The following is a 26,032-nucleotide window of genomic DNA, read 5'->3' on the forward strand; positions in this document are numbered from 1 at the left end:
GCTATAGCTACTAGAGAGGGGTCGTTGATCCAGGGAGTTATTCTGATTGCCTGATTGGAGTCGGGAAGGAATTTTTTATTCCCCTAAAGTGAGGAAAATTGGCTTCTACCTCACCGTTTTTTTTGCCTTCCTCTGGATCAACTTGCAGGATGACAGGCCGAACTGGATGGACAAATGTCCTTTTTCGGCCTTATGTACTATGTTACTATGTTACTAATCAAGCTGCACAAATCGATGGACTTCTGGCAAAACCCCACTCCACAGCATACCTCTCCGACCAAGCAATCACAACTGTGCCGGTGCCCTCAAAAACCCCAGTTGGCATCCCTCTGGGAGTACCGCTGCCCTCAAGGATCCCCAAAACACATAGGAATGGCCTAACATCCATATGAGAGCCGATGAGGAACCTGAAATGAAACAAAAAAGGAACACACTAGCGCCACCAAACAGCAACAGCTACCCTAAAACATCCTAAACAGTACCCCGAACCCGCCCCTCGCCCAACCGGACGTAAAAGCAGAATCTCCTCGATTCCCAAAGGCAAATCTTATGAATGACCTCCTCTCCCAAACCCCGACGAGCCACTTTTTTTTCTCATCCCTCTTTGCCCTATCCAAATTAAAACGCTCAAGGGGGAGCAGTGAAAATATATCCATGTATTCACCTTTCCAAACCCACTCCCTCACCTCTTGCTGCGTCATCCACCCACTTGCATCTGAACCGACACCGAATCCCTTACCGTCGCAAAGCTAGAACTCCCCGACCCCGCCATAATAGACCCCCCAACACTCCCAGACACCAAATGCCACCCTAGCACACCCACCGGCACCCCAGGCCTGAGCCTGCGACGGCTGCGAAACCCCAGCCCCTGCTAATAAGTTGATTGAAACCCCAGCCCCCCAACAGCTGACCTAAACCTCTCCCTAAATCCCAAGACCCGATACCAACCCCACTGCCCCCCGAACCCACCGTCCACGGTGATAATTGACCTATTGTGTACTCACCAAGCTGCCTGGGCGCAGTGACCCCATCAGCCGCAATGCCTGAATCTGGCTGCATCGTCCCTCCATCTTCTCCGCTTGCTGCCGTTGAACTCTCAGGGGATCCCATGACTTCTCTTGATGGAGGCTGTGCAGACCTCACATGGAAAGAAGATCCGCTGCTGGAAACTGTCACCACAGGAACTTGGGAAACTGAAGACTGCTGTCATGGAAGGTGTACAGAAAACTAGAAGACACAAAATGAAGATCCGACTGACTGGATCCAAAACTAAGGAACAAAAGGGAGAGCCCTGCATCAGACCTGGCTCTCTCCCTAACTGCTCAGCCTATGCAAAAATCCCAATGGTAGATGATCGCATATCCTCGTACCTCGACTGTATAACACCTGAACACCGTATAATAGTGAGGGGACACAACCTCCGGCTCCCTACACTAGATACGGGGGGAGTCAGGGTCACCTGGGATCCAGCAAACAGGAAAACACAAATGAACGAACAAAACCTATCTGTAGAAGACTCAGTAGTAGCATCAGCATGCACACACTCCAGGAAGTAATATAAACCGCAAAGTGATGCAGTATGGGGAGGGATTTAAAGGCATGCAATCAGTGCAACTACATGACAGCTGAGAGAGGCTAACGAGATGAGAAAATGAAAGCAAAACAAAAGGAACCTCAAGGAGGAGGTTCTGAAGGACGTCTGTCAGAGCTTCTCAGATGTCTGGTGGTGACAGTACTCCTCCTTCTACGAGTGGACTCCGGACACTCAGAGCCCACCTTCTCAGGATGGGACCTATGGAAAGCCCTGATGAGACGAGTGGCCTTAATGTCCGTCACTGGGACCCACATCCTCTCCTCAGGACCATAACCCTCCCAATGAACGAGGTACTGGAGAGAACCGCGGACAACACGAGAATCCACAATCCTAGAGACCTGAAATTCAAGATTACCATCAACCACAATCGGAGGAGGAGGCAAAGACGAGGGTACAATGGGTTGGACATAAGGTTTTAATAAGGACTTATGAAAAACATTATGGATCTTCCAAGTCTGAGGAAGATCAAGACGGTAGGCAACAGGATTGATGACGGACAAGATTTTGTAAGGCCCAATAAACTTAGGACCCAACTTCCAGGAGGGAACCTTCAATTTGATATTCTTAGTAGACAACCACACCAGATCACCAACATTCAGGTCCGGACCAGGCACACGTCTCTTATCCGCCACACGCTTATATCTCTCATTCATGCTCTTTAGATTATCCTGAATCTGTTGCCAAATAGATGATAAAGACGAGGAGAATCTGTCCTCATCAGGTAAACCAGAAGACCCCTCTCCAGAGAATGTCCCAAACTGCGGATGAAACCCATATGCACCAAAAAATTGTGACTTAATTGAGGACTCCTGACGACGGTTATTTAAAGAAAACTCAGCAAGGGACAAAAAAGAACACCAATTCTCCGCCACAAAACAGCGCAGATATGTCTCCAGATTCTGATTGACGCGCTCTGTCTGACCATTCGACTGCGGGTGGAAAGCAGAAGAGAATGACAACCGAACCCCCAAGCGAGAACAGAAAGCCTTCTAGAATCTGGAAACAAACTGTGTGCCCCTATCAGAGACTACGTCCGAAGGAATACCATGCAATTTGACAATGTGATCAATAAATGCCTGCGCCAGCTTCTTAGCATTGGGCAAGCCAGGGAAAGGAATGAAATGCACCATTTTGCTAAAACAGTCCACCACCACCAGAATCACAGTCTTCCCCGAGGAACGAGGCAGGTCCGTAATGAAGTCCATGGACAGATGTGTCCAAGGATGGGAAGGAATGGGTAACGGAAGGAGAGGACCTGATGGCCGTGAATGAGGGACTTTGGCACGAGCGCAGGTCTTGCAGGCTGCCACAAAACCCTCAACCGACTTACGAAGCGCCGGCCACCAGAATCTCCGAGCGATGAGATCCACTGTGGCTCTTGCCCCCGGGTGCCCAGCAAGGACAGTATCGTGGTGTTCCTTAAAAATCTTGTGTCTTAAAGCGAGAGGCACAAACAACCTCCCAGGAGGACAAAGATCAGGAGCCTCTGACTGGGCTACCTGAACCTCTGCCTCCAATTCAGGATAAAGAGCAGAGACCACCACACCTTCAGCCAAAATGGGACCCGGGTCTTCAAAATTCCCACCTCCCGGAAAACAACATGACAGGGCATCCGCCTTTACATTCTTAACCCCAGGGCGGAACGTGACAACAAAATTAAACCTTGAAAAGAACAAAGACCATCTGGCCTATCTCGGGTTCAGACGCTTGGCTGACTCCAAGTAGGCCAGATTCTTATGGTCAGTAAACACGGTAATAGGGTGTCTGGCTCCCTCTAGCCAATGGCGCCCTTCCTCAAAAGCCAACTTGATGGCCAACAACTCCCTAACTCCCACATCGTAATTTCTCTCTGCGGAGGAGAGTTTCTTCGAGAAAAAGGCACACGGTCGCCATTTGGTAGGAGAGGGACCCTGAGACAAGACCGCACCAACATCCACCTCAGAAGCATCAACCTCAACTATGAAGGGTAGAGAAATATCAGGTTGTACCAAGATGGGAGCGGAAGCAAAACTCTCCTTGATATTAGAAAAGGCCTTACGCGCCTCTACCGACCAGGAGGAAAAATCTACCCCCTTTCTAGTCATATCAGTGAGTGGTTTAACAACAGAGGAATAATTCAAAATAAACTTCCTGTAATAATTGGCAAAACCCAAAAAACGCATCAGCACCTTCTGATTCTCAGGAAGCTCCCACTCAAGCACAGCGCGGACCTTCTCGGGGTCCATGCGAAAACCAGAAGCGGAGAGAAGAAACCCCAGAAATTGAATTTCTAGAACCGCAAACACACATTTTTCCAGTTTAGCGTACAATTTATTCTCCCGCAGGATGAGCAAGACCTGACGTAAGTGCTCCTTATGAGTTTTGAAATCAGGAGAAAAAATCAAAATGTCATCTAGATACACTAATACAAATTTCCCATTAAATGATAAAAAATGCTGTTCACAAAATGCTGAAAGATGGCTGGAGCATTCATCAAACCAAAAGGCATAACCAAATTCTCAAAATGGCCCTCAGGGGTATTGAAGGCCGTCTTCCATTCGTCTCCTTCTCTGACCCTGACCAGGTTGTATGCCCCTCTTAGATCCAACTTGGAAAAAACTTTAGCCCCAACAATCTGGTTAAACAGGTCCGGGATCAGAGAAAGCGGATAAGGGTCGCGAATTGTGATACTGTTCAGCTCCCTGAAATCCAGACATGGTCTTAAAGAACCATCTTTTTTCTTAGCAAAGAAAAAACCAGCGGCAACAGGTGACTTCGAGGGTCGTATGTGTCCCTTTCTCAGACTCTCAGAGATATAAGCACGCATAGCGACCCTTTCAGGTTGGGAGATTGTATAAACGAGATTTAGGCAGCTTGGCGCCTGGGGTGAGATTAATAGGGCTATCGTACTCCCTGTGCGGGGGCAAGTCCTGAGCACCACTCTCAGAGAACACATCCGAAATTTCAGAGAGAAAAGATGGTACAGTCTTAGTAGAAACCTCAGAAACAGATGTCGTGAGGCAATTCTCTCTGCAAAAGTCACTCCAACCATTTATTTGCCTCGCTTGCCAATCAATGGTGGGGTTATGTTTAGTGAGCCAGGGTAGCCCAAACACTAGAGGAGTAGGCAACCCGCTTAGGACGAAACATGACACATCCTCAACATGAGTATCACTCACAATCAAACGGATATTGTGAACTATGCCCTTTAACGATTTCTGAGAAAGTGGAACGGAATCAATAGCAAAAACAGGTATATCCTTTCCCAAAGTGCATACCTGGAAACCATGAGTTATAGCAAATTGATTATCAATGAGATTGACAGCTGCTCCACTATCTACAAAAATCTCACAAAAAATGGTCTTGCTCTTTAGCGCCACCCTGGCAGGTAGGACAAAACGGGAACTACAAGCAAACGGAAAACCTTCAATTTCCGCATCAACCTTGCCAATAGTAACAGATGGAATGTTTTTAGAGGATTTTTTTCTTTTTGTTACTTTATTACTCTCAAAAAACTGCCTGAATCTCCTAGAGGGACAAACATTGGCCCAATGATTTATACCCCCACAACAGAAACAAACCTTCCTATGAGGGCTGAATCTTCTATTGTCAGAGGCAATCAAACCCAGCTGCATGGGCTCCTGCTCAGAAGGGATTGAGAGCGACTGAGACCCCTGTGCACTGAATGAGACTGCCGCACTGTCCTTGGACTAAGTATGACAGGAAGGAGAGATCTCTCCTCTCTCTCTAAGACGCCTGTCAATACGAACGGCCTGAGACATGGCAGAGTCCAAGGAGGTAGGTCTCTCATGAAAGGCAAATGCATCTTTCAATCCCTCTGAAAGACCATGGCAAAATTGACTTCGGAGTGCAGCATCATTCCAACCAGTATTAGCTGCCCATCTCCGAAATTCTGAACAGTATATCTCTGCGGACTGTTTACCCTGGCATAAAAGACGTAGTCTAGACTCAGCCAGAGCAATACGATCCGGATCATCATATATCTGACCCAGGGCTAAAAAAAATTCATCCACTGAACGGAGGGCCGTGCCCCCACTGGCAGCGAAAAGGCCCAGAACTGAGCGTTATCCCTGAGCAGCGAGATGATGATCCCCACCCTCCGCTCCTCATCACCAGAGGAATGGGGAAGTAGGCGAAAATGGAGTTTGCAAGCCTCTCTAAAACGAACAAAATTCTCACTACCCCCGTAGAACGTATCCGGGAGCGAGATCTTAGGCTCAGAACAAACTCCATGAACGCAAGCTGAACCGGTCACCTGAAACTGAGAAAGAGTCTTACGGAGATCTGCTACCTCCAATGAAAGACCCTGCATGCGTTCAGTCAAAAGTGAAACCGGATCCATGCTTGAGACGGTTTTGGCGGTTTATAATGTCACGGAATGTGTACAGAAAACTAGAAGACACAAAATGAAGATCCGACTGACTGGATCCAAAACTAAGGAACAAAAGGGAGAGCCCTGCATCAGACCTGGCTCTCTCCCTAACTGCTCAGCCTATGCGAAAATCCCAATGGTAGATGATCGCATATCCTCGTACCTCGACTGTATAACACCTGAACACCCTATAATAGTGAGGGGACACGACCACCGGATCCCTACACTAGATACGGAGGGATTCAGGGTCACCTGGGATCCAGCAAACAGGAAAACATAAATGAACGAACAAAACTTATCTGTAGAAGACTCAGTAGTAGCATCAGCATGCACACACTCCAGGAAGTAATATAAACCGCAAAGTGATGCAGTATGGGGAGGGATTTAAAGGCATGCAATCAGTGCAACTACATGACAGCTGAGAGAGGCTAACGAGATGAGAAAATGAAAGCAAAACAAAAGGAACCTCAAGGACGTCTGTCAGAGTTTCCCAGATGTCTGGTGGTGACAACTGCCCTCCCGCAAATAAACAGAAGAGGGCGCTGAAGAGCATCTGGCACGCATCTCGAAGTGCAGGCTGAGCAGGGCCAGCCACTTGCTGCCCGTTTTCTCCACAGGATTCACCAATATGGCACCTCGCATCACTACTGCCTCCTGCCCGGTAACAGCAGGAGGCAGGCTCACCTGGAGAGAAGCCTGCCGCCTCTGGTCCTGAATTACTGCTGATAGCAGCTCCGGAGGGGGAAGAGGATAACCACCCCCCTCCCCCCCGGTCCCGCCACTCTACAAGATTCCACCCACACTGGGGAGGCCGTGAAAGATGTGGGTCTCCTAGCCTCCTGGCACAGAGGGTCCCCAGAGGGGCTCCTCACCCGACGTCGCACCCTGGGGGTGACCTATGGGCTTAAGTGCGCCAGAGGAAGGGACCTCCCCGGTCGTCGCGCCACCCGTTGCGGTGTGGCATCCACCTCAGCAGCCCCCACAAACTCTGCACTTGCCCTTGGAGCCATACCGGACCCCGAGCCTCCGCTGCCACCCTCAACTGCTATAGGATAACTTCCAAGTCCGCCATGGAGAAAGGTAGATGGCAAGATTTAGCAGAGCAGATGGGATCCCTGCTTTCTCCTCTAAAATGGCTCCCCTTTCTTCCCCACAGCCCCCTCTTAAAGACCAGACCCTTCCCCCCAAATTACTAACCCCCACCCCCAGCAACTTAAACTGCCCAATCCCCATTTCTGCTTCCCTGAACCCCCCCCCCCCCCCCCCCCCCCCCGTCATGACGGCCTCCCCCTAAGTCTATGCCTCCAGTCCGGCCTCACTTTAGTTTTAGTTGGGGCACGGTAATAGCTTTTTTCTATATAAAGCAGACGTCATTCCATGATATTTTACTATTTTAACAGCGCTTTATTCCATATGGAAGTGATCTAATATGTGGATTTTGGGATTCTAGCCTTCCAATGCAACTCATCTACATTTTTCTAAACATATTTCCACTGGCATAACCTAAACAGTTGGCATTATGTGCTATACAGCTGGCATTTTTTGTCTTTCCTTGTGTAAAATATCAGCAAGCATTTTAGCAAGTCATCTGTGGAAGATATTATCTACAGGGATGAGGTTTCTCAAAATGTAGACAAATCTGCCTTGTATTTAGTTGTCATTCCTTGCATCAGATGGGAACTGTCATTCCTTTTGGTATGTCCCTCCTCAATGAGGCTGATAACTCCCATTCAAAACCCCACAAGACAGAGGAGAGGAGGAGGAGGAGGAGGAGGTGGCCACCCAGAGCTACACAGCGTAGACATGTGAAATCATAAACAGGGAGCTGCTTCCTAAACTCGAATGGATTGAGAGAAAGAGACACTGAGGCAACATGAAGGACAAGCCGATGATCAAAACGGCTAAAATGCAGGGCAACGTAATGGTAAGTGGCTGCTGCTTGGTCATGGGGCAGAGCAGTGCTGAGCACACAGCTGTCACGCTCCCCTGGCACTGATGGTGGGGGTAACCTGCCCTACGATTGAGGGGGGAGGAACTAGTCTACTACAAGTTTTCCATCTGCTGCAGCTCTGTGGCTTGTTGCCTGATGTTTTCACCTGTTCTCTGTGGGCACCACCCGAGGAAGCACTGTGTATTGTACCAGCTAGAGGTAGCTGGTGATAGACATCTGTACTACATCATGCAGTCATGCATCAGTGGCCACAAAGCAGGGATTATGGCTTATCCCTAGGGATAGTTTATAGTTTTGACTAGTGATTTTTTGGGGGATTATCTGTTTACACTTATTGGATTACACCGCAAAGATGCTGGCCCATGGGGAGGGCTGTTCTTTGGCAATGTTAGTTAGCTTAAGTCTGCTGTATATAATGGTACAATGCAATCCTGCATTAAAGATGCAGTAAACCTAAAGTAAAGCTTTTATAGAAGAGCTGCCCATGCATGTTTTTTTTTTTTTTTTTCTCGTGTTCAGATCTTGCCAATTCCAGAATGTGGGTATAGGAGACTGCAGATCCTGCCAGCTGGCCGTTGTCGGGAAAAAGTGTGACAGCCATTGAGTTTTTTTTTTAACTGTGGCATTGTATGTGTCCGAGAGCCAATCACCCCTTTTTCCCTTCCACCATAGAAATCATGTGCAGACTAGTTTGGTAATTGGGAGGATAGCGTCTGCCAAGTGCTGGATGAGCAACTTTTGAGTTGCCCAATGTATACGGCTATATGCATTATCAATGGTATATGTAGGGGGAATGTGTGAGCTAAAGTTGTCGTCAATGGGCAGACATTGTTCTGAACTTCTGTTTTATGAATGCCCCTCCTCCAGAGCATATAATGGCTGCTTACAGAGAACAGTAGCCTGCATGAAGGAAGAAATATTGGAGATAGACTTGAGGTTTACTGTCCCCTTAACGCAGAAAACAGTATTTTTAAAAGGTCTTGAAACTTTACGTGTTGCACTTTCTTGGTACTATATTGCTCTTCTACATGGAAACTCCCACAGGCTCCCTAAATGCTATATGAGACAAGTTCATGTGATCCTATAAATGATGCAAAGAGCAACTGTTTTAGGCTCAGATGACATCATATCTGCCAGTAGCTGCAAGTCAAAAACGGTCACCGAAGGTCATTGTGAAATTTATGCAACCTATGAATGATTATGATGTAATGGCTTTTTAGAAACAACTGTATTAATTTCATTATAGTTTATGAGGAGGATCTGTCATTAAACAACTTTATTTAGCAGTGTGTCCTCTCCTGATGCAGGGGTGCTAGTTACCAGCACGGCACCAATGCCAGTCTAGAAGTAAAATCTCAGGACCTTGTAAGCATTGAACTCTTCAGCCGATGTGCCTAGTAGGGGTTATATATTAATAATGTTGTTTGTACCACAATTTCATTTCTAGATAGATGCTTCCAAAAATTGGCATTTGCATCATACTTCGTTAACTATGCCACCACTAAATAGGTCTAAGGCTAACCTCTTATGTGTGTTTGCCTTTGCTCATCACAAATTAGTGGCACTATTAAATTATGCATATGTTCTACATTTGGACTGGCATCAGCACTGGCAGATGTAACAAGTGGTCCTACAATTTGAAATATAGAGAAGTCCTAACTGGACATTTTTTTTTCTAAGATGGTGTTTCACATCCTTAGCCCTTTCTCAGTGTCTACCAAATATTCATTGTCTTTACATAAATGGTGCAAATTGTGTGGTTTATCATGGTTCTAAACCCAATGTCTTTTCTGAAGTCAGCATTTGATCTGTTGCTCATATGCATTGCGGATGGTTTTGATTTTTTTTTTTTTTTTTTTTAAGAGAATGGACACAGATATGTGTAAATTAAGAAAAGCACCATGTAAGATAAAGGGCCCTACGGCACTAACTGACTGCTGGAACTTTTGATCTGGTGCCAAAAGAGTATTTTTCATTTAAGATAATTCTACTGTATCCTGAAGATGTGCCGGATGTCTAAAAAGTGAGGATCCCCCTCCTCCATGGTCTCCTACCTACTGGTAGAACAAAGATCCTAGGAGCATCTTGCTCAGGTGGCTGGCAGTGGCCACTTCCAGTAGGAGAATGATTAGAGAAGGTGGCACACATGTTGTGAAAACTTCCAGTCTGACTTTCTTTATCTGCTCTATGAGCTTGAAAATAAGTAAATATGATCCCTTTCCATCAAATTTGACACTACAGAATGCAATTCATAGGTCCCTCAATTGGTGGGGGGCATGTATTGGTCATGATGACACTCACTGGATGCTCTTATTTAAAGGGATCTGTTTCCATGAAGTATTATACGTTTTGTTTGGATTATTGAAGGACATGACTGTGCATTCAACTTTTATATGAACTAAAAACTGTGTAACACTGGCGTTTGTACTATTAGCTATATCTGACTGTCACTGCGGTACCGCTGTAAAACCGCTATTGTTGCAAATTATCTAAAACATCAAAAAATACAAATAGGTCCCATGCGACCCTGAACCCACACCTATTGAGACACCTTAGATAGAGGTATACGTGCGTACACAGCATAAAGTTAAGTATGTGACACACTGAGCTCCGCTGTCACTTGCTGCCCATGTTGCTCCTCTCTTGTATACTTTTGCTTCTTATCGGGGTGGAGTACGAGGTCCTATCAACTAGGGTAAGATCTAATGTCCCCCGGCTGGTGGCACCACTCTAAATCCTACCCATCTACTCACGCTCAAACAGAGCCCTTAGTGAATAGTGATGTCACTTACTGAGTACGGATGCCTGAGAGTGTCAGACCACTCAACGCGTTTCGGATACTACGATATCCTTCGTCAGGGATGTACACTGGCTCTCCTGCTATTCCTTTATATAGGCTCCTCTTCCCATCCCATTTTAACCCCTAATGCACCTTGCATTTCATACTCAACCTTCTTCACTTTCTCATTCAAATGCAAATAGTTCAATTTCTGAATTTAACCCTGCTGGTATCAATGTGTTCATTTTGAAAATCCAACGTGTTTCTGCTTTTGACATTCTTTTTATATAGTCTTCCCCTCTTTTATCTCCCTTTACAATTTCAAGTCCGCTAAACAATGTTCCTTTACTCTGTCCCCCATGTTTCTCTTTATAGTGATGGAATAATCAATGACCATCATATTTTCTATGAATATTATAGATATGTTCCCCCACTCTTCTACTCAATGTCCTTTTCGTGCGACCTATGTATATTTTCTTACATGGACAAATAGATGACTCCTCGACTACTGCATGTCATATAGCCACCTATATCATGCATATATGTGCCATCAGTATTTTTTATTTGTGTAACTTCTCCAGTTTTTCTAGTTATCCTCAATTTTCTACATACAGCACACATGCCACATGGAAAAGATCATTTCGGTAGTTAGTTTGTTTTTCTTACATTAATTGTCTGTGTGTTTATGCATCTATTTGTCGATGCCGCCATATTCGCAAAATTTTTGGCCTTCCTATATATAAATTTAGGTGCATTTGGGATATATTCCCCTATTATCTTGTCATCTTTCAAAATATCCCAATGTGTTTAAACAATATTTTTAAATATTCTAGTTTGACAATTATATTGTGTGACGTCACTAAGCTCTCTGATTGAGCCCGAGTAAGTGGATAGGATTTAGAGTGGTGCCACCAGCCGGGGAACACTCTATCTTACCCTAGTTAATAGGACCTCGTACCCCACCCCAATAATAATCACAATTATACAAGAGGGGAGCAACACGGGCAGCAAGTGACAGCAGAGCTCAGTAAGTCACATACTTGGTTTTATGCTGTGTACGCACGTATACCTCTATCTAAGGTGTCTTAACAGGTGTGGGTTCAGGGTCGTGTGGGACCTATTTGTATTTTCAGATTTTTCGTTATATTTTATATGAACTAGTGCTTAAAGGAAACAAGGGCTGGAAGACTTAGAAAAATGAAAATACTGGCCAATAATTTGGCTTGGTTTGATCCATGGTAACAAACGGATCCGTTTTGTTTGCTGGCAATCTGCTTTATTGATTGAAAAAAACTGACCAGATGTGATTACAGCTCATTCTTGGATGTCAGTGCTTGGCATGATGTTAATTTGGAATAATTAGTACTATGAACAGAACTAACGTCCCATAGGAAATTCATCTGATTCAAGACATTTTTGCATCCACAGGATGAGGTTTAAAGATGAATGTGTCATAGTTGTTATTGCTTTCTGCCTATGGTTGCATTTAGTCATTCTCTCTTCTCAATCTTACTCTGCTATGCATTGTTCTCCTGGTATTTTATGATGAAACATGTGGACCTCAATTATAAAGCTGGTTGATTAAGTCAATGCAACATGTATACAGTTTATTGTGTTCCTATGTAATTTTTCTAACTTTAACATGCATATTTTTATTTTATTTTGGAGGGTTCAGTACCACTTGTAGCTTGCGCAGCTTTGGTATCATTTGTATCATTTTTGTATTCAGGTATTTTGATTATGGTCATTTTGTGTGCAGAAAATACTTATGAACAGGTCTTTTTCCTCATATCCTAACTGGCATACACACGGTCAGATGACCCTCATCAGCCAATAGAAGCTTGCAGGCCCTTAGTCTCCACATACACACAGTTTTACACCAGGTTTCCATCTTTACTGATGAAGGTTAGCTTTCAAGGAGCAGGGCGCTGTAGATGACACTGGTAAGGGAGCAGGTAGGGTGACCATTCAGGCCTCTCTCAAAAGACGGACTTAAAATCCCCACCCCAGGTCCTGCTATGCCACGCCCCCTCCCACTCCGCAGCTGGCGGGGATTTAAAAAATGAAGTTAAAAATCAACTCCTGTCAGCTGCAGGGGTGGGAGGAAGGGTGATATTCTTCCTGCAGATCACGCTCAGACCGAACAGTGCTGCTGTATAAGAGTGAGCTGTTCAAAAGGCATCCCTGTGTCCGTCCAGGCCCTGCGCCGGATGGAGGATAGGGAGTTTTAAAGCCAGACTTTCCAGCCTTAAACCGGACCTCTGGAGGTCACTGTTAAAGGGGCGGGCCTCTGTGAAAGTCACAGTTAAGGGGGTGGGATGCTGTCAAGTTCACTGTTAAAGGGGTGAGCACTGTGGAGGTCTCTGTTAAGGGGGCAGGGAAAAGTGGAAGTAACAGTTAACGGGATGGTCTGCTATGGAGGTCAGTGTTAAGGGGTGGGGTGCTGTAGAGGTCACATTTAAGGGGGAAGGTTGTTGTGAAGGTCACATTTTAAGGGAATAGAGCTCTGTGGAGGTCACTGTTAAGGGGGCGGTTATTGTGGAAATCACTGTTAACGAGACTTGGTACTGTGGAGGTCACTAATAAAGGGGTGGCCGCTGTGGAGGTTACTGTTAAAGGGGAGGGTGCTGTGGATGTTACTGTCAAGAATGCAGGCTGCTGTGTAGGTCACTGTTAAAGGGGCGGGCATTGTGGAGGTCACTGTTAAGGGAGGAGAGGACTGTGGAGGCCACTATTAAAGGGGCAGTGGGGTACTGTAAGGTCACTGTTAAGGGAGCGGGGTACTGTGGCAGTCACTGTTAAAGGGGCATTGGCTGTGGAGGTCTCTGTTAAGGGGGCCTGGAATGGTCGGAGGAGGCAGGGCGCTGTAGATGTCACTGTTATAGTAGATACTGTCAATATCTTTTAATGACATAGACAAACATTAGATGAAATATACCTAGGTCCTTTAGCCAATATATATATATATATATATATATATATCGTTATTTTTGTTTTTTACTTCCTCACTGGTGTTGCTTCCCATGCTTATCGAGTCCATGCTGGCCTTCACTTCCTGGTCCCGACTCAACACAGAAGAAAGTTCTTAAGATGCCTGCTCAGATATCATCTGAGGCTGCTCATCGCTGCAGCCAGTAATTGGCTGAGTGGGTATCTCCTGCCATTCCCTGTGTGTCGAGCCAGGACGAAGGTGCAGAGACCAGCTGAGATAGAGTAAGCATTACAATAGAGACCGAGTGGGATCAGTGAAGTCAGTAATTATTTTGTTTAACCTATTCGGATCCTATATTAAAAAAGTTATACCGTTGGACAATCTATTGATATTACAGATTACAGACTACAGTTAAAACTTCATGTGCAAATTGTAGTGGCCAAAATTGTGAAAAGTTGATTTCTTTATTTTTATTTTTATTTTTTACATATGCATAATTACTGATCACTTGATTATTCAACAGCATGGTAAAAAAGAATATACTATGTAACAGGCAACCTTCAACTCGATCCATCATTTTGCTTTGTTAGATCTCAGAAACTTGAGCAACTTGTTAGACTTTAATCCAAATCAAAGAAGTATAAATCCAGAGTTCTATACTTACTTCCAACCTAAAGTTTTACATTTTTTATACTCTGAGTTGACAGCTGGGGGCTTTTCTCAATAGCTAATCAAGTGACTGAAACTAAGCATGATCTTATCGGAACACTGTGCAAAATAATACACTCTGATATGCCCAGTGCTGGTTCTGAAACAAGGACTTAAGGGTCATCAAAAAGAGGATTCACACGTCCGTGTCTGTGCTCAAATCCGTGAGCAGGTGGTCAGTGGTGCATCCATGAAGCGGTCCGTGGGTCTGTTTTTTTTTCTGTCCGTGTGCCATCCGTGTTTCACTGACACTGAACAGCTCATTCAAAGCATCTCTTCTTAATGATCCATGAAACCTGGATGGCATCCGTGTTGCATCCATGGTTTTCACGGACCCATAGACTATAATAGACGTGATGGATCTATGAACACGCCCAAAATAGAGCATGCATCCGTGCTAAAAACACGGACCCATGGACCACGCTAAAACACTGATATCTGAATACACACATTAAAATGAATGGGAGTGTGTGCTGTCCGTGGAGAACATGTACAGCACACGTCTGTGGAACACTGACGTGTGAATGAGGCTTCACAGATCACCTGATTAGGTCCTTCAGTGGAAAAACACAGTGGGGAAGATAAATCAATGTCACTGCACCTGGAAAGTATCTTCATTTGGCCAGAGCTTGTGCACATTTTCTGCACCAAATATGTGAAGTGCCATATTTTTGTTTCATTTATGACATGCTGGCCACAAATTTTTTTTTATTTTTTTTATTAAATCTTTATTAGATTTTTCCAACCATTACAATCTTAGTTCAACAATTAATTTATTCTTACATTATATAAAATTCTCCATCCCCCTCCCTTTGCCCGCAGCTTGCCCCTTCAATCAAGGGAAAAAATAAAAAATAAATAAAAAAGGAAGAATAAATAAATAAATAAATAAAAAATGAATTTTTCTCCTCCCTTCCCTAGAACCCCTCCCATCCCGAACCCCCTCCCAATGCACCATCTCTCCCATCTCTCCTAGGCCCAACTTTCCCTCCCCACTCTGGCCATTTCTGCCATAACTTTGCAAATCTATGTTTTTTCTTAGTCCCAACCAAATGAAATTACTCTCTGGCAAGCGACACTCTTGTGAGATTCTCCCATTCTTTAACCGTGGGCTGGCCACAAATTTTTTAGACAACTTTTGCACCAACGTTTTGTCTAGTCCTATTTTCCGCCTTGTTTTGTCTTAATTTTTGGAGGATGTTTTGGACAAAAATTATGGCAACTCCAAGGCGATATAACAAGTGGTGTTCTGATAGTCTAACACCCTATGGCACATTGTGTTGCAGATATGACTTATTGTGACACACTGTGACACATCTTCCCTTCACCACTTTCTAAAACATCACAGCTTTAGACAAGTTTAACAATCCAAATACATACTGGACATAAATTTGGGGCAAACTAAAAATTATACCGTCACAAGATTTTGACTCAAAATAAACCTATCTTAAAGAGGTTATCCTGGAAAAGATAATGCTGACTTATCCTCAGTATAGGTAATCATTATCACATAAGTGGGGTCCCAGCACCCCTGTCAATCAGCTATTCCAGAAAGCTACAGCGCTGTGGCCTCCTATCAGCTAACCAAGTGCAGTGCTGTACATCATATAGCGGCTGTACTTGGTATTGCAGCTCAGCTCCATTAACTTGAATAGGGCTGAGCTTCAACTTGACCATGTGACCAATGTACTGTGACGTCACTGGCCTAGGAAGAGGCCGCGATGCTCACAGAATGTTGGCCTTTTCTAACAGCTGATTGGCGAGGATCCAAGCTGTTGGACCACAGCAGATCTGATATTGATGACCTATCCTGGGGATAAGTCATCAATATCTTTTCCTAGATAACCCCTTTAATATATGTGCCCCAGAGTATCTGTTTCATCTGAAGTATAATTTATGGATCATGCAAAACCTATTATTCAAACAGGGGTGACAATAATTTTTCAAGCAACCATAATAAACGAGTAGCTAAAATTACCAACTGGACCTAGAAATAAAATACTAATTTGCATATTTGAAATGAGTACAACTGGTAACATTTCCAGAACTGAATGTACAAACCAATAATAGAGAGCACAGACAAGTTTCTTTTTGACAAATCTTTCCTTACTGAAGTGTTTGCAGCCTTTTCTGCCCAACCCTTTATAAACACGTTGTGGGCAATGAGAGTATCTAGATAATTGGGACCGGCTGTGAGAGTGAAGATACGGTATGTACAAGGATTTAGCATTGAGCATCCCAGGGCTAGGTAGCGATCTAGTGTGTTCCTTTGGCTTTCTGCTAAGTACGCCATCACGACAGATGTTCCCACAAGATATATTTTTTGTGATTGCCACTTATGTTGCCTGATACCAACGAAACATCATCTCTGCTTTAAAAGTCCTAGTTATCCAAAGAGGAAATAGTATAACTTGAATCTAGCACATTTTTGAAGAACACATCAACATCAGTATTCAACAATATGTGATCATACTTCTGTATTAGCAGCTGAGAAGTCCATCGGGATGGATAGACAGAACATGATGTGATTTGTATTGACACATACATTTACTAAGAGGTAGCGCTGTATCTTTAAGCAATATATTCAGCAATCTGTCATCTCACTTTGGAGGGCTGATTTCCCTTTGGATTTCAATTCAGTATTCTCATAGAAGCGTATTACTTCATGGCTTCAATCTTGGATATTATTTTTCTGTTTATCTTTTCATTTTTTTGGGGCTTGAAACTCATTTCAAGAATATGCTCTATCTGAACAGTCATACCTGAGGGATTCATTAGGTTATTCAAGTTATTTTTTGTAGATTCAAAGTTATTTGTCCTTCAGCTTCGGTGCAGGAAGAGAACAATCTTTGAAAGTCACCTGGGTGCAAAAACCAAGTCGTAAACTGAGGGATCACATTCCGTCTATTAATAAAGAGTATCACAAAAAGGAAATTTGGTTTTCTAACATTGATTTCATTCTTCTATATAAGTTTACTAAATGTCATCCTTGTTATTTTTGAGTTTGTGTAGAGCAGAATCAATTTAAAAGTTTGAAAAATCTGATGAAATATGTTATGTCCAAAAATGTGGCAGAATAAGAAAGGAATTTTGTCATGAGACTAATTGTAAAATAACTTTAGGGGAGATTTATCATCTCCCTTGTACCAGAAAAGTGGCTTTAAAAAGTTGCAAGCTGTGTGTTTGTGGTATTTTTTAAATGCATCTTTTTGAGAAAACAAAAGTTTTCCACTCTCCAATTTTCCAATCTCACCCTTTGTGTTTTCTGTTGGTCCTTTTGGACTAGTAATTAGCAGGAGGATACTGGACACAGACTATCAAACATCCATTGCCAAATGTATTATCAGTAGAGATGAGCAAATTTTTGAAAAGTTTGATTAGGCTGATTTGCTGAATTTTCCCCAAAAATTAGCTTTGTGACGAATGACGAAGCACATTTTTAGCGGCTGCAATGATAGGGAGCTGCGATAGCACCGACCATCATCATTGTAATCCTCAGATGCCGCTTTCATACATGATTTCAGCATCTGAGTCTAAAAACAGTGTGAAATTTACATTAAAAAAAATGTTTAAATCAAACTTACTACCTACATTTGCTCGCGACGGGCTGGGTATCACCATCTTGCTTGAAGATCTGGAGCAAAATCTCGCACGGAGCGAGATTACGTCACCACTCGCGGGATTTCAGCCGAGATCTTCAATAAACATGGCGGCTGGCGGCCCGTCGCGAGAAAATGGAGGAGGTTAGTATGATTTTTTTAGTTTTTTACACTATTTCAGGATAAATTAATTCGCAAACATGAAGCACGAGGAAATTCGGCTTTGAGGCGAATCAAATTTATCTTGAACTTTGGATCGAATTCTACTTCATGGGATTCAATTTGCTCATCTCTAATTATCAGAATTATGTTTCCAATCCTGATTGCGTTTCTACCTTAAGCTTAGAAGCATTCAAGTCTGGACTGGCCATAGACTCTACAGGGAGATTTCCCTGTGGGCCGATGCCTCAGGAGGCCACCCAATTCTCCACACCTCTGCTGGCCAGGTACATAATTATGTGATGCTCTTATCACCATCAGGATGGTGATACAATTGAATACTGTATCGGGGTATGGGAACCCATGGCTCTCTGCCCTGTTGCTCGTTCTCATAGACTGCAGGCCACGATATGAGGCACTGTACAAATGGCTCAGGGATGCAGGCTCCTCAGACCTCAAGCTGGAAGAGACCTGTGGACTGCACTGGAGACAATGGCTTGGGGTGGGACTTAGGTACTTTATTCTTATCTTCTCTCCTTGACTACTTGGGGGGCATACTACTGGGGACACTATAGGGTCATTATTAATGCAGTCCAGGCAGCATGCTGAAGGTAGGGCTGCCTTTGTGCTGTGGCCCACACCTCACCTACTAAGATCCCTGCACTATTTCTTAATTAGAGACAACTAGAGGAGAGAACATGGTAATTAGTGATGGCCACCGAAAAAGGGCAGCTTCTGGGGAGGTATTTTGTGCTGTTGGAGTAATATTTTGAGCTACAATGTGGTATTTAGTTATACTGAGGCAGTATATTGTGCTACCTAATTGAGTTATCCTGCCTTATGTCAATTTGGACTGCCTACTAATTTGTGCCACTTTTATGTTTCCTTTTTACATGACCACTTTAACTTACCAGCCCCTGAAGCATTCTATAATTCTTTTCCAATATTATAATTTTGCTCAAATATATTTACTGCTTTGCAAAGAATCTTTCTGCAGGCAGATATCAGATTGGATTCCTGATTGTAAAGGTGACAGGTCTTGATGTTGCCATGTTATTGAGAATCATAGGATCGATGAATCCCAGAATTCCTGGGAACCCTGATTGGGAACTTACAATTCTGAAGAATCCTTCCATATGACTCTAAGTGTCATTCCTCTATTATTCCTGCTAATAGTTTCTTAATACAAGTACAAATGGGTATTACACTATATTTTTAGCGCAGGCCGCAAATGTACTATCTAGCACAAAAAGGGTGTTTTTTTTTCAAGCTACAATATAACAGCAGTGTTTAACGGTTTTAATGGACTGTCAGAAATGCAGCGCAGGCCGCAAATGTACTTTATGGAAAAAAAGATATGATTTTTTCACCCACAGTGAAAAAGATGGATTTACTGATTTTATTTCACTTTCAGATTTGCAATGCAGGCCGCAAAGGTACTTTATGGAAAAAAAAAAATATTTTTCCACCCACAAATGAAAGAGATGGATTTAACAGATTTTGTTTCACTGTCACAAATGCAGTGCAGGGCGCAAATGTACTTTTTACAACCCAAAAAATGCATTTGTTCCCCCAGAATCTAACAGATGGATTTACTGAATTGATTACACTCACATACAGTATGCAGCACAGGGGTACTTTACAGAAAAGAAATGTGAATATGTCACCCCCTGGGTCCCTGAACTCACAGACGGATTACCTATATTATCTTCCCTTCCCCTGGCACATATGCAGTGCAGGTGCATTTAAAAAATGGGTATATGTTGCCCACTGAACTAAAAGAACAGAATTGAATTATTGTCCCTGGCACATATGCAGAGCTGGTGCACTGAAATTGCACAATGGCTAAATTATTTCTGGGGAATACAATTATTTACTAAAGCAGACATGTCTGGAGAGGTGGCAGGTTCTCTATTAGGTAAGCATGGACATATCTGTACCTACAGTGAATTATTGCATCCATGAAGGTTACACATATGATGTGTCCACCCCTGGATTAGGACTAGGTGAATGCCATTAAAAACTGGTAACTCATGAGTCAGTTAAAGGAAATTCATAAATACCCATTTATTTCAAGAGCAAGGTGAAGGATTTTGCCATGTAAATCTGAGACTGAGAATTCAAAATGTCTTCTTTTTATTGAGTTTTAAATATCAGGAGAGCTCAGGACGGCTCGGTAATGGAGCTCTGTGCAGCTGTTTTTTCCCAACAAGCGGCTCAAAAAAGCGCAGTATAACATTGTAAAAAAGTGTAGCTCTACTTTCACCGAAAACTGCTTATTTTATGTACAGTATTCATCTTATGCACATTGCACAGGTTTATTTATTTTTATTTTTAGAAACTCCATGGACCAAGACAGGTTATCGTAAATAGGGTAAATGTGAACATGGCTCCGGGTCCAGATGGATTACACCCAAGAGTGCTTAAAGAGCTCAGTTCAGTCATTGCTGTGCCCCTGTTTATAATTTTTAAAGATTCTCTAGGGACTGGTACAATTCCAAGTGATTGGCGCAAGGCAAACGTGGTGCCCTAGTGATAAGCGGCAGGGGCTATATTCGAATTCTCGAATATTTGGGCAAATTCAAGATTATTTTATCAATTGAGAAAAATTGCCAAGCGTAATGCGCGTGTAAAACAGGAGTGGGTCACTTTTGCTACATTTTCCAAGCTGCTAGAAGTTTCCTGAGACTGGAGAAAATGGTTGACATGGCAGAACATAAAAAAATGGCTTTATATGCAATTAGAGTGCTCCAATATATTTGCGCATATTTTGGCGCAATACGTGAAACTTCAAATTTTAGCAGATCTGAGTAGATATTAGTGATTAGTGCACTATGTATTGTTGTGACATCACAGCACTATGTCTGTAGCATGTATGCATGGACAGCAGAACCTATCAGCTACACTATATCAGGATATAACCTACACTGACTATCTCCCACTAACTATCTGTATTATATATATAAGCTATCTAATTTTCTATCTACTGTAGTATGGAAAGCACAGAGCACAGCAATAACACTGCTCTCTCTCTCTCTCTCAAAACTTTAAAAAACTGTAGAAAATGGCTGCCGGGGAGGTTCTTATATAGTAAGGGGTAGGCAACTTTCCTATTGGTTGCTAGGGATGTTGCTAAGCTCAGACAAAGACATTGCAGCCTTCTCATTGGCCCACAAGCAAAAAGGTTGGCTACTGATGAAAAAAATCTAGAATATTTGAAATTACGAATAAATATCACTATATTCTATATCAGGCATGCTCAACCTGCGGCCCTCCAGCTGTTGTAAAACTGCAACTCCCACCGTGCTCTGCTGTAGGCTGATAGCTGTAAGCTGTTCAGGTATGCTGGGAGTTGTAGTTTTGCAACAGCTGGAGGGCCGCAGGTTGAGCATGCCTGTTCTATATATTCGCAAATTCTCGAAGTGCCGATATTCGCGATTAATATTCGCGATTCGAATATACGCGCCCAACACTAGTGCCCATATTTAAAAAAGGATCAAGGTTCTTTCACAGGTAATTTTAGACCAGTTAGTTTAACTTCTGTTGTGGGAAAAAAAAATTAAGGACTCTTAAGGGACTATATACAGGAGTATGTAACTGTAAATGATAATATGAGTGATAACCAGCATGGATTTACCAAGAACAGAAGTTGTCAGACTAACCTGATTTGTTTTTATGAGGAGGTGAGTAGTTGTCTGGACAGAGGGGCGGCTGGGTATGTAGTGTTTCTGGATTTCGCAAAGGCTTTTGATACTGTCCCTCATAGAAGTTTAATAGGTAAAGTAAGGTCTATAGGCTTGGAAAGTATAGTTTGTAATTTGATTGAAAACTGGCTGAAGGACCGTGTCCATAGAGTTGTGCTCAATTATTCCTATTCAGAATGGTCTCAGGTTATAAGTGGTGTACCCCAAGGTTCAGTGCTGGGCCCCTTTCTTATTAAATGTATATATTAATGATATCGAGGATGGGATTAATAGCACCATATCTATATATGCAGATGATACTAAGCTGTGTAGAACTGTACAGTCTATGGAAGATGACCATATATTATAAGCTGACTTGAACACTCTGAGTGATTGAGCATCAACTTGGCAAATGAGATTCAATGTGAACAAATGTAAAGTTATGCATCTTGGTAGTAATAATCTCTGTGCTTCATATTTCCTAGGTGATTTAACACTGGGAGAGTCACTTATAGAGAAAGATTTGGGTGTCCCTCTGGATGATAGATTAAATTACAGCATACAATGTCAATCAGCTGCTTCTAAGGTCCCCCGGATATTGTCATGCATTAAACAAGGCATGGACTCGTGGCACAGGGAGGTAATATAACCACTTTACAAAGCATTGTTGCGGCCTCATCTGGAATATGCAGTACAGTTCTGGGCACCAGTCCATAGAAAGTATGCACTACAGCTGGGAAAAGTACAGAGGAGAGCGACTAAACTGATAAGGGGGATGGAGGGTCTTAGTTATAAAGAAAGAATAAAATAATTGAATTTATTTAGTCTTGAGAAGAGACTTCTAAGGGGGGACATGATTAACCTATACAAATATATAAATGGGCCATACAAAAAATATGGTGAAAAACTGTTCCATGTAAATTGCGCTCAAAAGACAAGGGGGCACTGCTTCCTACTGGAGAGGAAAAAGTTCAGTCTCCGGAAGTGTCAAAGCTTTGTTACTGTAAGAACTGTTATCTGTGGAATAGACTTCCTCAGGAAGTGGTCATAGCAGGAACAGTGGACAGTTTTAAAAAGGGTTTAGATGAATTATTAAAAGTAAACAACATTAATGCTTATAAAAACGTGTAGAAATTTGAGTCTCAATTCCTTCTGGGATTTTGGAGTACTCCGTTCTGTTCAGTTTTGTCTCCATTGATAATGAACAGGGATAAAGCGGAATTTTTTCCGGTATTGAGCCCCTATGACAGATCTCAATACCGGAAAACTAAAACGCAGGTGTGAAAGTAGCTTAACACAGAAGAGGACAGTATACGGCTGCAGATGGATCTGGATAGATTGGAGGCTTGGGCAGAGAAGTGGCAGTTGAGGTTTAACACTGACAAATGTAAGGTTATGCACATGGGAATGAATAATGCAAGTCACCCGTACATACTAAATTGTAAAACACTGGGTAACACTGACATGAAAAAGGACCTAGGAATTTTGGTGAACAAAACTGTAGAAACAAGTGTCAGGCAGCTGCTGCCAAGGCCAATAAGATAATGGGTTGCATCAAAAAGGCCATAGATGCCCGTGATGAGAACATAGTCCTACAATTTTACAAATCACTAGTCAGACCACACATGGAGTATTGGGTACAGTTCTGGGCTCCTGTGAGCAAGGCAGACATAGCGGAGCTGGAGAAGGGTCCGGGGAGGGCAACTAAAGTAATAACTGGTATGGGTGGACTACAGGACCCAGAAAGATTATCAAAATTAGGGTTATTCACTTTAGAAAAAAGATGACTGAGGGAATATCCAATTACTATGTATAAATATATCAGGGGTCAGTACAGAGATCTCTCCCATCATCTATTTATCCCCAGGACTGTAACTGTGACGAGGGGACATCCTCTGCATCTGGAGTCTGGAGGAAAGAAGGTTTGTACACAAACATAGAAGAGGATTCTTTACGGTAAGAGCAGTGAGACTATGGAACTCTCTGCCTGAGGAGGTGGTGATGATGAGTTCACTACAAGAGTACAAGAGGGGCCTGGCTGTATTTCTGGAGCGTAATAATATTACAGGCTATAGCTACTAGAGAGGGGTCGTTGATCCAGGGAGTTATTCTGATTGCCTGATTGGAGTCAGAAAGGAATTTTCTTTCCCTTAAGTGGGGAAAATTGGCTTCTACCTCACATTTTTTTTTTTGCCTTCCTCTGAATCAACTTGCAGGATAACAGGCCAAACTGGAGAAACAGAGGTCTTTTTTCAGCCTTATAAACTATGTATGTATCAACTATGTTACTAGACCATTTTCTCTAATCTGAAAAAATGGAAAAAACATCAAAAAGAATGATCAATAATCATCAATATTTTCTTACATGTGTCCTCCTTGAGGCTAAGGGCAGAAATAAAAATGGACAGGATCAGTCTTCTTCTCCTCCTGGCAGCTGATAAAATAGCTCATTCTAAGCAATACTGTCATGTTACTGAAGATGTTCTGGTCCTTCCCTGAGTACCAGGGCAGAAAGCTTATGGCCTCTTTCACACGAGCATATTGAAGTCCGTCAGTATTCTGGCCAGGCTCAGGCGCCAAAACTGCGGCTCGGATGCAGACAAAAACAACGGCCGTGTGCATGAGGCCTAAACCAGACGTAGAAACTGGTGAATGAGACGTGCCTGTCGGCCCTTCCTCACCCACGCCTCACACATTTTTTTAGACCTGTCTTGAAAGGGGAAAAGTCGTAGATTGCAGCACAACTAACCATTTGTGCCTGAAATACACCTTATATAGGTGTATTTCAGGTTGATAAATGACCCCCTTAGTTCCCAGTGGCCAATTTTAAGGTACAAGGATTATGTATGGTGTGTGTGTGAACCATGCAGGATTATTTTATCTTCGCTGGACATTCAGTTCTATGTACAGATGTAGCAAACTTTAACTTGACTCGTAATGCTTTAAATACACAATTGTAGCAAAGTTTTACTTTTGGCATGTTAAGAGGAAATTTCACGTTTTCTACAACCCCGTCTTTAACCCCTTAACGACCACTAATACGCCTTTATACTGACGTAAAAGAAAGGGGGTTTTAGCTAGTAGGGCTTTAATCAATCATTACATGTACCCAAAATGGTTAATTAAAAACTATAACTTGTCCTGCAAAAAATAACACCTCATACAGGTACATTGATGGAAAAAAAAAAGTTATAGCTCTTAGAATGCAATTTCAAAAAAAGTGTGTGATCACTAAGGGGTTAATGCATTAAATGTCGAGTTCTCTGGGATTATAACTAGAGATGAGCACATTTCTTAAAAGTTCGATTCGGCTGATTCACCGAATTTCCCCCCAAAAATTGCTTTGTGACGAATTACTTTGTCACGAAGCGAATTTTTTTGTAAGTAGCGGCTGCAATGACAAGGAGCTGCGATAGCATCGCCCCCGTCATTGTACCCCTCAGATGCCGCGTTCATACATGATCGCGGCATCTGAGTGTAAAATTAACAATAACATTTTTTTTTCATCAAAGCCGCCACCATCTTGCTTGAAGATCTCGGCCGACATCCTCTGCGGCAGGATGTAATCTTGCGCCACACGGGATTTCAGCCGAGCTCTTCAAACAAGATGGAGGCTGGCGGCTCGGCGCGAGCAAATAGAGGATCCACTCATATAATGCAGACAGTGGCTCCGTTCAGAACGGATCCGTCTGCATTATATTGTTAAAAAAAATTCTAAGTGTGAAAGTAGCCTGAGCGGATCCGTCCAGACTTTACATTGAAAGTCAATGGGGGACGGATCCGTTTGAAGATTGAGCCATAGTGTGTCATCTTCAAACGGATCCGTCCCCATTGATTTACATTGTAAGTCTGGACGGATCCGCACGCCTCCGCATGGCCAGGCGGACACCCAAACGCTGCAAGCAGCGTTCAGTTGTCCTCCTGCTGAGCGGAGCGGAGGCTGAACGCTGCCAGACTGATGCATTCTGAGCGGATCCGCGTCCACTCACAATGCATTAGGGCTGGACGGATGCGTTCGGGGCCGCTTGTGAGCCCCTTCAAACAGAGCTCACAAGCGGACACCCGAACGCTAGTGTGAAAGTAGCCTAAATTAGAATTTTTTTGTGTTTTATACTATTTCAGGTCAAATCGATTTGCTGAGACGAAGCACAAGGAAATTCGGCTTCTAGGCAAATCAAATTTATCCTGAGGGATTCGATCTCTAATTATAACACTATGTATAACACTTATCTGTAGGATAGGTCATGAATATCAG

The 26,032-nt window shown here is 43.1% G+C and overlaps 1 protein-coding gene across 1 annotated transcript in view; it reads left to right on the plus strand.

Moving 5' to 3' along the window:
* The first annotated feature begins 7,778 nt into the window (after window positions 1-7,778).
* DPP6 (dipeptidyl peptidase like 6) overlaps window positions 7,779-26,032 on the plus strand; it is a 1,705,234-nt gene continuing 1,686,980 nt past the window's right edge. Inside the window, exon 1 of the mRNA XM_044293859.1 lies at window positions 7,779-7,890. Coding sequence (XP_044149794.1) covers window positions 7,840-7,890 — 51 coding nt within the window. The 5' untranslated portion in view covers window positions 7,779-7,839. The remainder of the gene's footprint in view (window positions 7,891-26,032) is intronic.

This window comes from Bufo gargarizans, chromosome 5, assembly GCF_014858855.1.
Source record: "Bufo gargarizans isolate SCDJY-AF-19 chromosome 5, ASM1485885v1, whole genome shotgun sequence".
Taxonomy (NCBI): Eukaryota; Metazoa; Chordata; class Amphibia; order Anura; family Bufonidae; genus Bufo; species Bufo gargarizans.